This window comes from Arachis duranensis, chromosome 3, assembly GCF_000817695.3.
Source record: "Arachis duranensis cultivar V14167 chromosome 3, aradu.V14167.gnm2.J7QH, whole genome shotgun sequence".
Taxonomy (NCBI): domain Eukaryota; kingdom Viridiplantae; phylum Streptophyta; class Magnoliopsida; order Fabales; family Fabaceae; genus Arachis; species Arachis duranensis.
This window is the reverse complement of record NC_029774.3, coordinates 1,619,177-1,632,796: the sequence shown is the minus strand read 5'-3', so window position 1 is coordinate 1,632,796 and position 13,620 is coordinate 1,619,177. Positions and strand designations below refer to the sequence as shown.

The 13,620-nt window shown below is 28.6% G+C and overlaps 2 protein-coding genes across 2 annotated transcripts; both read left to right on the top strand.

The window, feature by feature from the left end:
* The first annotated feature begins 4,390 nt into the window (after nt 1-4,390).
* Nucleotides 4,391-7,393, top strand: LOC107476936 (zinc finger protein BALDIBIS). The gene is made up of 4 exons (XM_016096886.3): nt 4,391-4,850; nt 4,941-5,340; nt 5,460-6,328; nt 7,101-7,393. The coding sequence occupies exons 1-4, from the start codon at nt 4,688-4,690 to the stop codon at nt 7,133-7,135; spliced, it is 1,467 nt and encodes a 488-aa protein (XP_015952372.2). The 5' UTR covers nt 4,391-4,687; the 3' UTR covers nt 7,136-7,393.
* Nucleotides 7,394-10,599: 3,206 nt separating this feature from the next.
* LOC107476938 (fasciclin-like arabinogalactan protein 11) lies at nt 10,600-11,698 on the top strand. The gene has a single exon (XM_016096887.3). It carries the CDS (start codon nt 10,664-10,666, stop codon nt 11,537-11,539), a length of 876 nt encoding a protein of 291 aa, XP_015952373.1. The 5' UTR covers nt 10,600-10,663; the 3' UTR covers nt 11,540-11,698.
* Nucleotides 11,699-13,620: the final 1,922 nt, after the last annotated feature.

Sequence of the window (13,620 nt, the reverse complement as noted above, 5' to 3'; positions counted from 1 at the left end):
CAGTTTAATTCGTAATCAGAATATCCCTAATGCTAACTTTATGTTCTAACTTCTAAGACATACTAATAAAGAGGATTAAATTGAAGCTATAGCTAATAGTGATTAGTTTAGCTACATGCACTATATTATTTAAAAAAAATATAGATAACCAATAATATTTATAAACAAGGTGTAAATAATGTGAATTAATAAAAATAAAAAAATAAATTTAAATTAGTAGCTACATGCACTATATTATTTATGCGCATATATATATATATATAAGCAATTCTCTTTGGACGAGGAAAATTCCTAAATGATTGTGAATTGACTTCCACGGCGTCTACGAGGAAAAGTAATTGAGAAATAATGCAACTTCATAAATGATAGTTGAATTTTTCAGTGTGTATACATTTCTTGTCTAATTTATTTAAAAATAAAAATTTAATAAAATAAAAATCATTTTTTATTTTTATCTAATTTTTTATTTTTAATTTTATTATCATGACCGTACCGCGAGGTCTTATTATATTTATATTTATTCTTAACTAATCAAGAGCGGTGTCAAACTCATGCATTTCTTTGGGAAGATTTTAACAATAGAATATGGTCAAAGATTTCATTATAAATAATTATAGCCAGCTACATGCATTATTTGATGCATATAAAATTATTTCTTTCAAATCAGACCTACATGCACGTAAATTTTTTTGAATTATTGGGTCGTGAACGACGTATAACGCCGTCGCTATACTAATTAATTAATTCAAAGCATATAACGCATGCCTTTTAAAAATTATATATGAGAAAATATTTAGTTTGGTTCTTGAAATTATATTTAAATTTTAATTTAGTTTTTAAAATTTTAATTATTTTAATTTAATTTTTAAATTTTTAAATTTTAATTACATTATTAGTCTTTGTGATAGTTTCTGTTATAAATCAATTAAAAAATTTAGAAACTAAATTGACACTATTAAAATTTTAAAGATTAAATTAAAATTTGAGTAAAATTTTAAAGACTAAATTAAATATTTTTTTGATATATATTTGTTAGTATATTATATTTATGGTATGCTTCATATATGATAACTAATAATCCTATTTATTTATTATACTGTAGTAAAGCAGTTTTAGTCTACTAATAATTCGACTAACAAGTTCAACAATATTTATTATTAAACTACTTTTTACTTAAAAAATCTAGTTACACTTGGATTATTATTGCTTTTCAATAACTTTTCAGGTGGTTATAGAAAAGGCAATTTTCTTCTATGTAATAGAGTATATCAAAATTTAATGATCAGAAAAGGATATTTGATGTCAATAATACATTAAAATGAAAGTTATACGGAAAAAGAAATTAAATACTTTTGTTAAGAAAATATTAAACGCTTGAAAAATATATATATACTATTAAACTCTAACCTTTTAACTAACCATTCAACTAATTTTTTTTGTCACTTTAAAAAAATAATTAAAAAATTATATATTTCTCAATTTGTTATCGTAAATGTGTGGTAATATATTGAGTCAAGTTAAATAAAATTGGATTAGTGTAGCAATAATTCATTTTATATATACAATAATTTATTGACTAACTATAAATTTTTTAATAATATTTTAATCTATAATAAGTTAGTGGATAGCCTATCAAATTAGTAGATACTATAAAAAATCTAAAAAAAAAAATTGAGTCAAGGTGAACGTAGACTTACGCTATTTGCGGGGGCTGATTTGTGATTTTTGTAGGACCGAGTCAACTCAGTGAAAAAAGGTTTCATTAAGAGTGTTAGTTCTTTCTTGTTTTGCCATTATTGCCAAAATTCCAATTAGGGCAGTGTGTCACTGACACCATATATATTTTCTGCACTCCACTCTGCTACCACTCAAATACATGCATGCATTCATGATTCATGCATCTTTCAAATTATAACTACTTTATTACTTATGTTTATTTTAACAATAATTTTATACTCTAATTTTAATGGCTGATATATATAGTACGTAATTAAATGTACGTAAATTGTTTTATATTAATCGTAAGTTAAAAGTAAATTCATAATTTTATTAGATAGATAATTATTTGCGTCAGAAAAAATAATAATTAAAATGTGAATATATATTGTCTTAAATAATTTAGGTAAATATATTAAATTATTTAATAATTTAAAGGTATTTTATATGATAATTATTATTTTATTATTATAAATTTAATTTTAATACATTAATAATATAAAATATTTTATATATAATCGTTTAATTATATTTCTTTTTTTAATGATCATTATTTATGTGATAAAAATAAAAAATAATAAATTTTATATTATTATTATTATTGTTGGAAAATAACATCTTCCATATATACATATTGATGATAATATATAGAAATTAGATGATATAATTCCTTGAGTAAGGCTTTCAATGATGAATGTCTGAAAATGTTCATTGATGGCGAACTATATATATTATGTAACAAAAGAGATAGCATTGATGAATTAATAACTTTTAATTGCCAGTAAATCTGATCAAATAATTTAAAGATAATTATTGATATTTTGAATTGAAAATATTTATTCCCATTTGTGAAACAGCAATGAAGTGGAGAGGTGGACGAATTTCTAGAGAAACGTGAAGCATACACACAAAGAGATTGCTGTGTGCCACAGACACATAAAGCAGTAGCACTCATTTCTTGTCTTTCTATCATCAAAATTAAATAAATAAATTAAATTAAATTAGACTTATTTAATAATTAATCTATTTGTTCATTTAAATAAATATTAAATATTTGAATTTTATTTTATATATATAATAATTTATTAATTAATAATAAATTTTAAATAAATTTAAATTCTTAACAAATAATATTTTAATATTTCAAATTAAAAATATTGTAAATAATAAAAAATTAAATAAATTAATTAAAAAAAGAAAAAAAATGATATATTCTCTCTCTTTCTCTATCTGACAGTCTTACTCTTATGGGTCCTACCCTTAACCAGTGAGGTGTCACGGACGGCACCACCTTCTCTGTCTCTATCATTTCATAAGATTATTAGGGTCATAATAATAATTATGCCATAATCATTATTCTCATCCCTCCCTGTAAAGCTAACTCACTTTTCTCTTTTCTTACTTTTCAAACTCTCAATTATTTTCTCCTTCCATAAAGCCAACCCACTTTTTCTCTCCCTCTATTTTATCATTTCCTATCATTGCTTCCCACATTACATTTACACTACTACTACTTTTTTTTATCCCCTTAAATTGTATTACAAATAATTTGATTAGATAAGTTGAAAGGTCTCTCATTCGGATTATTCCTAGTACATATGTATTATTTCATCAGACAATTTTTGTTACATTTTTTTAAGAAGGTAATTTTTTTTTTTTATGGAAGATAAAAGACTCGAATTTATAATCTTTTAGGTAAAATGTGGAGAAACTATACTATTTGAGTTATAACTCGTTGATAGAAGATAATTTTACTCGATGATTGAATACTTTATAAAAGATATATCAACTTTTTTTTTCATACTAAGATTTGAAAAACATATCAAGTTATAACTTTCCATAACTAAACTATGTATTAATTAATATGTACACATATATAAACTGTAATATACATGTGAGTGAGAGGTCGGACTCAACGCAAGCTCCACTAAAAAGGAAGTCGGGAGTCAGATTAGCTGGCAGATAATACATATTCAAATTAGTAACTACCCCTAAAATCTCTCAACCCACTTCCAGGAGCCATATCTCAACTTCCCTAAGATAAAGGGATGGTTATCCTCCTCAAAAAGAGGAACTACATCAACAATGGTTATTGGTTCACCACTATAAATACACTAACACCCTTCAAGTATCTCTAAGTTTCAATACTCTCTAAACTTGCTTAGGCCTTTACTAACTTAGGCATCGGAGTGTCTTTGCAGGTACCACCCCCCATTCACACGCGAGCACAAGCCGGACGGAGCCTCCCGAGTTGCGGACCTTTCCGGAGATCTCCTCCATCATACACTTGGGCCGCCAAACGCCATCCTTATTATTAATCTCCGGTTACCTACCGTAACAATAGAGATATATAGTTGTAGGGAAGAGAGTGGTCCATATATAGTTGATTCAATGGCTGACTACCTCTCACAGCAGCCGTGTTAGATAAGGAGAGAAAATAAAATAAATATTCAATGTTTATATATTCATTATTATTATTCCAATCCCTTTCTTTTCTTCTTTATTTAATTATTAACACTTGATAATAATTTCTTATAAGATTCTCTAAACTATGACTAGTGTGCTTTCCGGGCAGTTCACATGTAAAAATCCAATTCCATCAATTCCCTTAGTTCCAATACACATATAAATACTTTTTATTATTCATTATTATTTTAATATCAAAATGATGAGAAAAATCAATGGAATGAAACTCATCAACACCTGTCTCAAGTTTTATTCCTAATAACAACACATGCTTCTTCAGATATTTATCTATCTTTCACAGCACAATCACCGGCAGAACCTAATAGTACACAACCATAAATTGGTTTTCCTATACCTATTCTTATTTTATATATTATTTTTTCTTTTATGTAGTTCCTCTTTCTTCATCTACTTCAAAAACTATTTACATGGTTTTTAGAATTTGGTAGGTTTAATAATATAATTTGCCATTTTAGGAGATACAATTTTTCTTTGCCTTCCAAAGATGATGTCTGAAGAACCCTTTTCTTCTGTTCTTCCTCCCAACACCACCATCACAAGCACCTTGGTTCATCTCCAAGACCCAACCTCAAACCCTAGTAGCAATAACTCAAAACCTAATTCAAATCAACCCACCAAGAAGAGGAGAAATCTTCCTGGAACACCAGGCAAGTAATCAATCAACTTCAGATATCAGCTTTATACGAAGTTAACTGCAAATTCAAATTTGAGTGTTGGTTACATATGTTTTGATTCAGATCCGGATGCAGAAGTGATAGCTATGTCACCAAAGTCGTTGATGGCGACGAACCGTTTCGTATGCGAAATCTGCAACAAGGGTTTCCAGAGGGACCAGAACTTGCAGCTGCATAGGAGAGGACACAACCTTCCATGGAAGCTAAAGCAGAGAAACAAGGAAGAACAAGTGAGGAAGAAGGTGTACGTGTGCCCGGAGAAGTCTTGCGTGCACCATGACCCCTGTAGAGCACTGGGGGACCTCACAGGTATCAAGAAACACTACAGCAGGAAGCATGGCGAGAAGAAATGGAAGTGTGACAAGTGTTCCAAGAAATACGCTGTTCATTCTGATTGGAAGGCCCATGCCAAGATCTGCGGGACTCGGGAGTACAAGTGCGACTGCGGCACCATTTTCTCCCGGTACGTCCCTTATCAGCTTAAGTTTTTGGGAGAAGTGATTGCTGAATGTTGAATATGATTGTATTTAGGGTTGTTCATTATTGTTAATGACGTGTTAATTACTAATTAATGATGATTAGGAAGGACAGCTTCATAACACACAGAGCATTTTGTGATGCATTGGCTGAAGAAGGTGCAAGAATAAACTCAGTTCCAACAACTTTGAGCAACTTGATGGGTAGAAGAGATCATCATCATCACCATCATCAATTAGCAACAAGTAGAATCATCCCTCGTCATCACATTCTTCCAAGTGCTGGATTTCACTCGGAATTTGGTGGTGGTGGTGGTAGTGGTGGTGGTTATTATTCAGATCAGAAGCTGATGATGATGAGGAACAATAATATTCAGATTCCACTATGGTTAGACCAGGGCAATAGCAATAACAATCATAATCATGTTAGTGGCATTTCATCAAACACTAGTAGTGCATGCACCAATGGCAACACTATCATTATGCCTCATCATGATGTAGTGAACAACTCTATGTTTGGATCACAACAATGGCAGCAGAATCTAGAAGCATCATCATCATCACTCACAAACAATAACAACAATGCCAACGTGGCTATGATGATGCCACCACCACATGCAGGATTAAAGCAAGAACAAGATGAGATGTTCTATTTTGGTGCTAGTAATTACCATCATCATCACATAATGTTACAAAAAGCATCACAAATTGGAGGAGGTGATGAGTTGGTGAATTTGGAAGGTAGCATCAGTAGTATTCCTCCATTAATATTGAATCCAACAAGGAGGCCATCAAAGAATGATAATAAAGATGAAGATGATGAACTGGGTTTAACAAGGGATTTTCTTGGAGTTGGAGAAGATGAATCAACAATGAGCAACACTAGGCCATTGATGTTACAGCAACACCTAGCTGACTTCACAGCCATGGATATGCATCATCAAACCCACTACAGTAGTAGTAGTGGACATTACTGTTAGCACTTTAACTTCCAACTTGTATCATATATATATATATATCATCAATCACATTATTATTCTTCTTTTTTCATATATGTCACATTTGCATCAAATAATTAAATCATATTCTTATAATAGTAGAACTTATATGCAATTATCTTCTTGTAAAATTGATATAGTAAAAAACTATTAGATAATAATTAAGTTAAATCTGTCAAATCATCTAATGATTTTTGACTATCAATTTACTCACCTCTTACAACATAGAGTGATACTAATTGAATATTTATACCTACAAGTATATATCTACAAAGTAAATCATATTGAATACATAATAATTGATTTTATTAACTTACTTTAAGTGTACATATAGTAATTTTTTAGTTGTATATGTACTAATATTCATTTAACAGTTTTCCTTATAATAATATTGATATCTAAACTACATTTGTTATATATAAAGAAAGGTAAAAACTTAGGTGCGACTTCACGTGAAGTGGATAACTGAGATTCATTAGATAATTTGATTGATTTGACTAAATTTTTATTTAACAGCTCTCAACTATGAACTTCACGTGAAGTCGACTAAAGAATGTTTGCGTTTTCACATTAATTCTTCATGTAGTTAGTTATTTATCCCAACGAGAACACAAATTACACAAGCTACTACTGATTTTCTTACATGAATAAATTAAAATTCTAGTTGAAAAGAGTTGATTGCGTAGATATTTTGAACAACAATAACAGAATGTCAGAATCTAATAATTTTACCATGAATGATGTTACAGACTTACAGGTAAATGATGAAGAAATAGATGGATGAATGATAGAGTGGACAAAATAAAAGAAGTGAGTTGACTCGGGAAGAGGGGGAAGAAGAGAATGGTGCAACTGTGCAAATTTGAGAAATTCACGTGACGTATATAATCATAGAAATGACTCGTGATGTGGGGGCCATTGCATTTTTTGCATGTTGGAAGGGACAAAACAATTTAGAATAACTCCAAATTGAACTCACAAGCCTGTGAGATTCTCTTTATACATATGGTCCCTCCCTCCATGCATGTCCATCGTACAAACAATAATTTATATTATACTATATAGTAATAAAATCTTTATACTTTTATATGATATAATAGTACTATACACATCAATAAATATTTTTGGAAGGTTTCTCTTTATATTAAGATGTGCCTCTTGATATTTCTTTCTTTATATACACGTAATAATTATTACTATACATATAGGTGAGTCAACATATATATATTAACATGAAAATGTATGGAACCAATTTTTATATTATCCAATAATATTAACTACTTTTTTTAGTGTTAGAATTATTTTTTATTTTTGTTTTAAAAAATTTAAAATTTAATTATAAATATTAATATTTAGAATTTAAGACGTACAATTATGATAACAATAGATGGTAACATTGGATGACTTGTAGCGATTAGAGGTGAAATTATGGTAATATTAAGAGAGACGTTAGAAAGAAAAAATAGAAAAATGTGAGAAGAAGAGAATATATGAATTAAAAGATAATTTTTTTAAAATAATATTAGTTGAAGTGACTACTAAAAATTAATTTTCTAGTTGGAATCATTATATACTTATGTACAAGTAACGCTTCTCTTTTAAAGATACAAATTGATTATTTATTTATTTATTTATTTTGGAAAGATATTTGTTGGATTACTATGTATATATGTATGAAACACGTTTTTTTCTGAGAGCAAATTCATAAATAGATTAATTTTTTTTAGGAATGTCTTGCATAAAAAAGGGGAAATGGTGGTGGCGGATAGTGGCAGGCATGCCATATATACTGCCATACTACTCGATGATGAAAACGATTTTTATACGCAAAATAATATTCCTTTAGCATAAAACATGTCGCAATCTCACATTTACAAGCTTACATTATCTTGCAAGAAATGTTTACTATAAAAAATGCATTAACATTTTTTTTAAACTACCAAAAATATAGCCAAATTATTTTGTTGTTGATAAAAATATCCTCAAATTTTATTATCGACAAAAATATCATCAAATTATTTAAAAATGTGACAAGTTATAGTGATGTACTGAAATATTATATGTTAATAAAAAACAGTGATGTGTCAAAACAAAATTTTTTATGTGGTAAGTGAGAGTTTGACATTGATAAGTGAGTCAATTTTTTCTGTTAATGGAATAGGTATTTGTTTACGACTAAACATTTTTATCATATTTTTAAATTATTTGAAGAATGTTTTATCAATAACAAAATTTAGATGTATTTTTATCCGCGCTAAAATAATTCAAGTATATTTTTTGTAGTTTATTTTATCTATATATATGATTTATCTCCAAAAGAGGATCTCTACATCTTTTATTTGATTGGTTTAGTAGTAGCAGTAGTAATCGAGTTATTAGGGTGCCCTTAAGATATACTATATATATATATATACGGCGATAAAAATTTTACAATGCTATATAATTTTCAAAGAGAAAGTTTAGAAATTAGTTTTTTTTTTATAATTAATATTTAGTTTACTTTGTCATTTCCTAAATTAAAAGTATATAGTGGAAAGCTAGGCAGCTAATAATTAATAAGGTTTTTAGCTAGTACCCTAATTAAGAATAAGAGGAGGAAGATGTAGTTACGTTAGTTATGAGAATAATCCTCCTCACCTTTGAACGAAAGACAAATTAAAGTGCCGCATCTATTGATATCTATGGTTCGTGTGAGAGAATAGAAGAGTGATATATTATATCAAAGTTCAGGGTTCACGATGGCACATCACTCCTAATTAGATACGTTTAGTTTATTATGAAAAAGTATATGTCATGGCATTAATTAATTACAGCTTCAATTTAGTTTGATTGATCAACTATAAATTAAAAGTACCAAACATCTAAAGGGTGCCAGCGGATAAATAATGTAATGTATAGTCTTTTTATCCACACTTAAGGCTTTGTTTGGATAGAGGAAAGAAAATAGAAGAAAAGAAAATGAGTGAAAAGAAAATAGAAAGAAAAGTAGAGTTATTTGTTTGTTGTTTGGATTAAGAGAAAATGAATGGAAAGAAAATAGAGAAAAATTTTTTGTTTGGATGAAAAAAAAAGTGAAATGAAAAAAAAAATCATAAAGTATAAAATTACATTAATACCCTTAAAACAAAATAAAGTATAAATATTTTTATTTATTTATATTTTATCGCATTTTATAAATATTTAAAATATTATAATTTTATATACCAAAAAATTTTTCCTTCCTTTCCATTTTCTTTGCATCCAAACAAAGAAAAAAAATATTTTCTATTCATTTTTCTTCTATCCTTTTTCTTTCCTCTTATTTTCCTTTGAAACAAACATAACGTAAAAGTCTCAAATTCGAGACCAACTCTTAATTAAAAAAAAAAATTAACACTATTAAATTCTTTTAAATTATTGATAGATTTTAGCGATATAATTTTTTAATTTCGCGACAGATCGATATTAGTGTTAGTGATAGAAATAATAACAGATAAATTTATCACTAAAAATAGTTATGCTAAATAATTTAATCAAACAAACATTTTAAACCGTCAAATAATTATTAATGAAAATGAAAAATGCTCAAAGATCAATCAACAAAAAATTTATTATTCTTATAATATTTTTAGTTATTAATCTATTTCTTTTAATTTAATAATTTTATAAATTATTAGTCAAAAATAATAAATTTTATTAATTTTTTAATATTTCTCAATATTAATTATTATGTTTGCATAAAGATATTTCTATATTAGTAATCTCCATAGTATATTAATGATTTTGGATTCATTCGTTCCTTATAGCAAAATAAAAAAATTGCAGCAATTTTTTTTCTCAGCAGTTCCACAATTATATGGGGCTTCATGAATAGCTGTCTTTTAAGAGGTGGACAAAGAATTTTGTGATAATTTTGGGCGGGTGAAAATTCAGTTATATAGTAAAAATAGTTAAAATAATTTTATTAATTTGAATAAATTTTTATCTAATAATTTTTTATTATTAATTTTAAGTAAAATTAATTACGACCCTTGTATACAACTTTTTAATCAGTAAGAAAGAACTTACTAATCCATCATGAGTGAAGTGTGTGGCACCCACCATTTCTATCTATCTATTGTGATTGCTGACGCTACACCTTAATATCCTTGCCAGGTGTAGATAGCAACAAGATATCAATAAACCTTCACATATATCATCACAACACCTTCCTTTAATTTGACATGTCTCCCACAATCTATATATAAAACCCCATGCATCATAAACCTCTTCATCAACTCTTCATTGCAAAATAACACAAACCCTAATTAGATTAGCCTTCAATTCACCAAAAATGATGATCAAAAACCAATCTCTATTGTTCTTCACAATAACACTACTAATTTCCACAACCACTATAGCACAATTATCACCAGCTATATCCCCAGTAGTTCAACCAAACCCTAAACCAACAACAACACCAGCAGCATCACCAAAACCATTGGTACCTTCATTACCAAGCAACTCACCAAGTGAGAACATTCCAGACACACCCACTGTTGATGTCATCGCCATTCTGAGGCAAGCAAAGTCATTCAACACACTCATCAGACTCATGAAGATCACCCAATTGATCAACCAACTCAACTCTCAGCTCATCACTTCCAAGTCCGGCGGCCTCACCATCCTCGCCCCCGACGACGCCGCCTTCTCCCAGCTCAAACCCGGCTTCCTCAACTCTCTTTCCGATGGACAGAAGCTTGAACTCGTGCAGTTCCACGTCATCTCCGACTACGTCTCGAGCTCCAACTTCGACACACTCACAAACCCGGTCCGGACACTGGCCGGCGCTAAACCGGGAAAGGTGGAACTCAATGTGATAAGCTATGGCGGGAGTGTTAACATCTCAACCGGAGCGGTTAACACTACAATTGATGGAATCATTTACACTGATAAGCATCTTGCTATCTATAAGGTTGGGAAGGTGCTTCTTCCTTTGGATTTCTTTGCGGTTGCTAAGACTCCTGCAAAGGCTCCATCTCTGGCTCCAGAACCTTCTGATTCCGCAAAGGCTCCTAAAGCTGATAAGGATGACACAGGAACATCCTCGGATTCATCTTCGTCGCAGGTTAATCCCACTGAACAGAGCTCTGCCGGTGCTGTGAAGATAAATGTGGTTGCACTTGGTCTTGCATTCATGGTGGCCGCTGCTGCAACCATGCACGCTTGATAATGGAGATGACGCACGCATGAAAAATTTTCTTTATTTAAAATAATATATATTTAGATACTTATTTACATTGATGATATGTTGTTTTTAATTATCTCTTTTGTTGTTTTGAACTTGCTATCAATGCTATGTATTTTTATAATTGATTTCTTTTCATAAGATATGTTATTTAATATGTTTGCAATTATCTTTAAGTCATTAATTTTGGAATGAGACATTTTTTTTATGAAAAAGTATAGGTAGACAATGAAAATATTAAATAATATAAACAATAGATATATCAGATATTCAATTCACTAGGTGTGCGGATAGTTATTCAATTCACTAGCTGATTAATTTGGAGTGTAATGTATTTTACTTGAATTATGTCATTTTTAAGGTCCGTTATTTATGTTGTTCAAAAAAATTATTAATTATCTAACATAATTTTTTTTATATATTATTATTTGTCTTATGTTTATTTTTTTTTTTACAACCAACAAACTCTAAACCTTTAATATAAATTCTAATAATATGTTATAAAATTATTTTTTTTAAATTTAAATTGATACATATAAACAATTATATCTCCAGCAATTAGTATATATATGTCAATTAGAGGAAAATAAAACTCCATCCCACATTAGATAACTAATTAAGCAAGTATATATAAAAGGTTGCAACGAAAGAAAAATGATATCACTGCTAAAAAGCTCCTAATTAATTACTTGAAGCTCTATATATGTATTAGCTAAGCAATAAGGCTTAGGTTTCGACTTGCAACATATGATTTAATTTGGACATACAGCTCTTATTAGAGTTCACCTAGCTGATATGAAGTGAACATTTGAATTGGATGGTAGATTTATATTTGTAAAAAAAAATGGTGTACACCCTAAAATTTAATTATTATATATTTGTGTATAAATATATGTTATTTATATTTTAATACGTATTTTATATAAATAATTAATTTAGTAGGTGTGTTTTTGGTATCAACAGCATAATTGTAAATGGAGTAACTATATATTTGCTTTCACATCAATTCATTATCATGCATCATAGATCAGTTGGATGCATGCATATGTGAACTTGCCATTTGAAAGGTGTGTGTCTCTGTATACATGATGTACAAGCTAATTGATTCACTCTACTTTTCCTGATATTAAAGCGCATCTACAATGGATAGAATGATAGCCTCATTTAGAAATTAAAATATCAGTGTTGTAATAAATAAAAAGTGAATATGTTTTGCATTTTGAGCAATGCTAGGGCATCAACATTTGTGATTGGTAGCCATCAACTAGCCATCAATGATGATTTGATGGTGTGAGATTAGTGTGAGATTTCATCCAATGGCTCACCTTTCTCTGATGGTTACATGCTGGCCAAAATGCAATAAAATTGTTGGCCCCTAGACTTTTCCTTGCATTTTATGCCCATTAGTTTATGATAACTTTTTATCATAATTTAGCGAAAATGAATTGAATTAAGTGTTACATACATATTAAAAATTAATTATTGATGTATATTTATGTGTAACATTTTATATATTTTTAATATATATTTTGTATTTAATATGTGTTATATAAGATTGGCTGATTAATGTTTTTGATGTGCACATTAAATAAACAAATCTTTATTTGTCCCTCAAAACTTAATCACAATAATATAATTATGTTTGACCTTTGTGTGTACATATATACTTAATCACAACTCCCTCAAAACTTTATTTGTCGAAGTTACTTGTAACTTAAGAAACCTTATATATGTTGCAACTTTACTATATTATAAACAATACTAATAAGAGTATTATTTTTGGATATACATGTTTAACAATTCATATTTATTAGATATACTCACAAAGAATTAATTAATGAAATTGAAGAATAAATGAATTTACTTTTAACATGAATATATCTAATTTTTCAAAAAGAAAAATAATGTATCTAAATATAAGATGTTAAACTTATTATATCCAACCAAAATATCAGGAACTTCAAAATTTCATAATGCAAAACAATATTTATCTCCTTACATGGATTAGTGTAAGTCATAGATTACCAATAATAATTATTGAAGTTATATATATACAAGTTTCT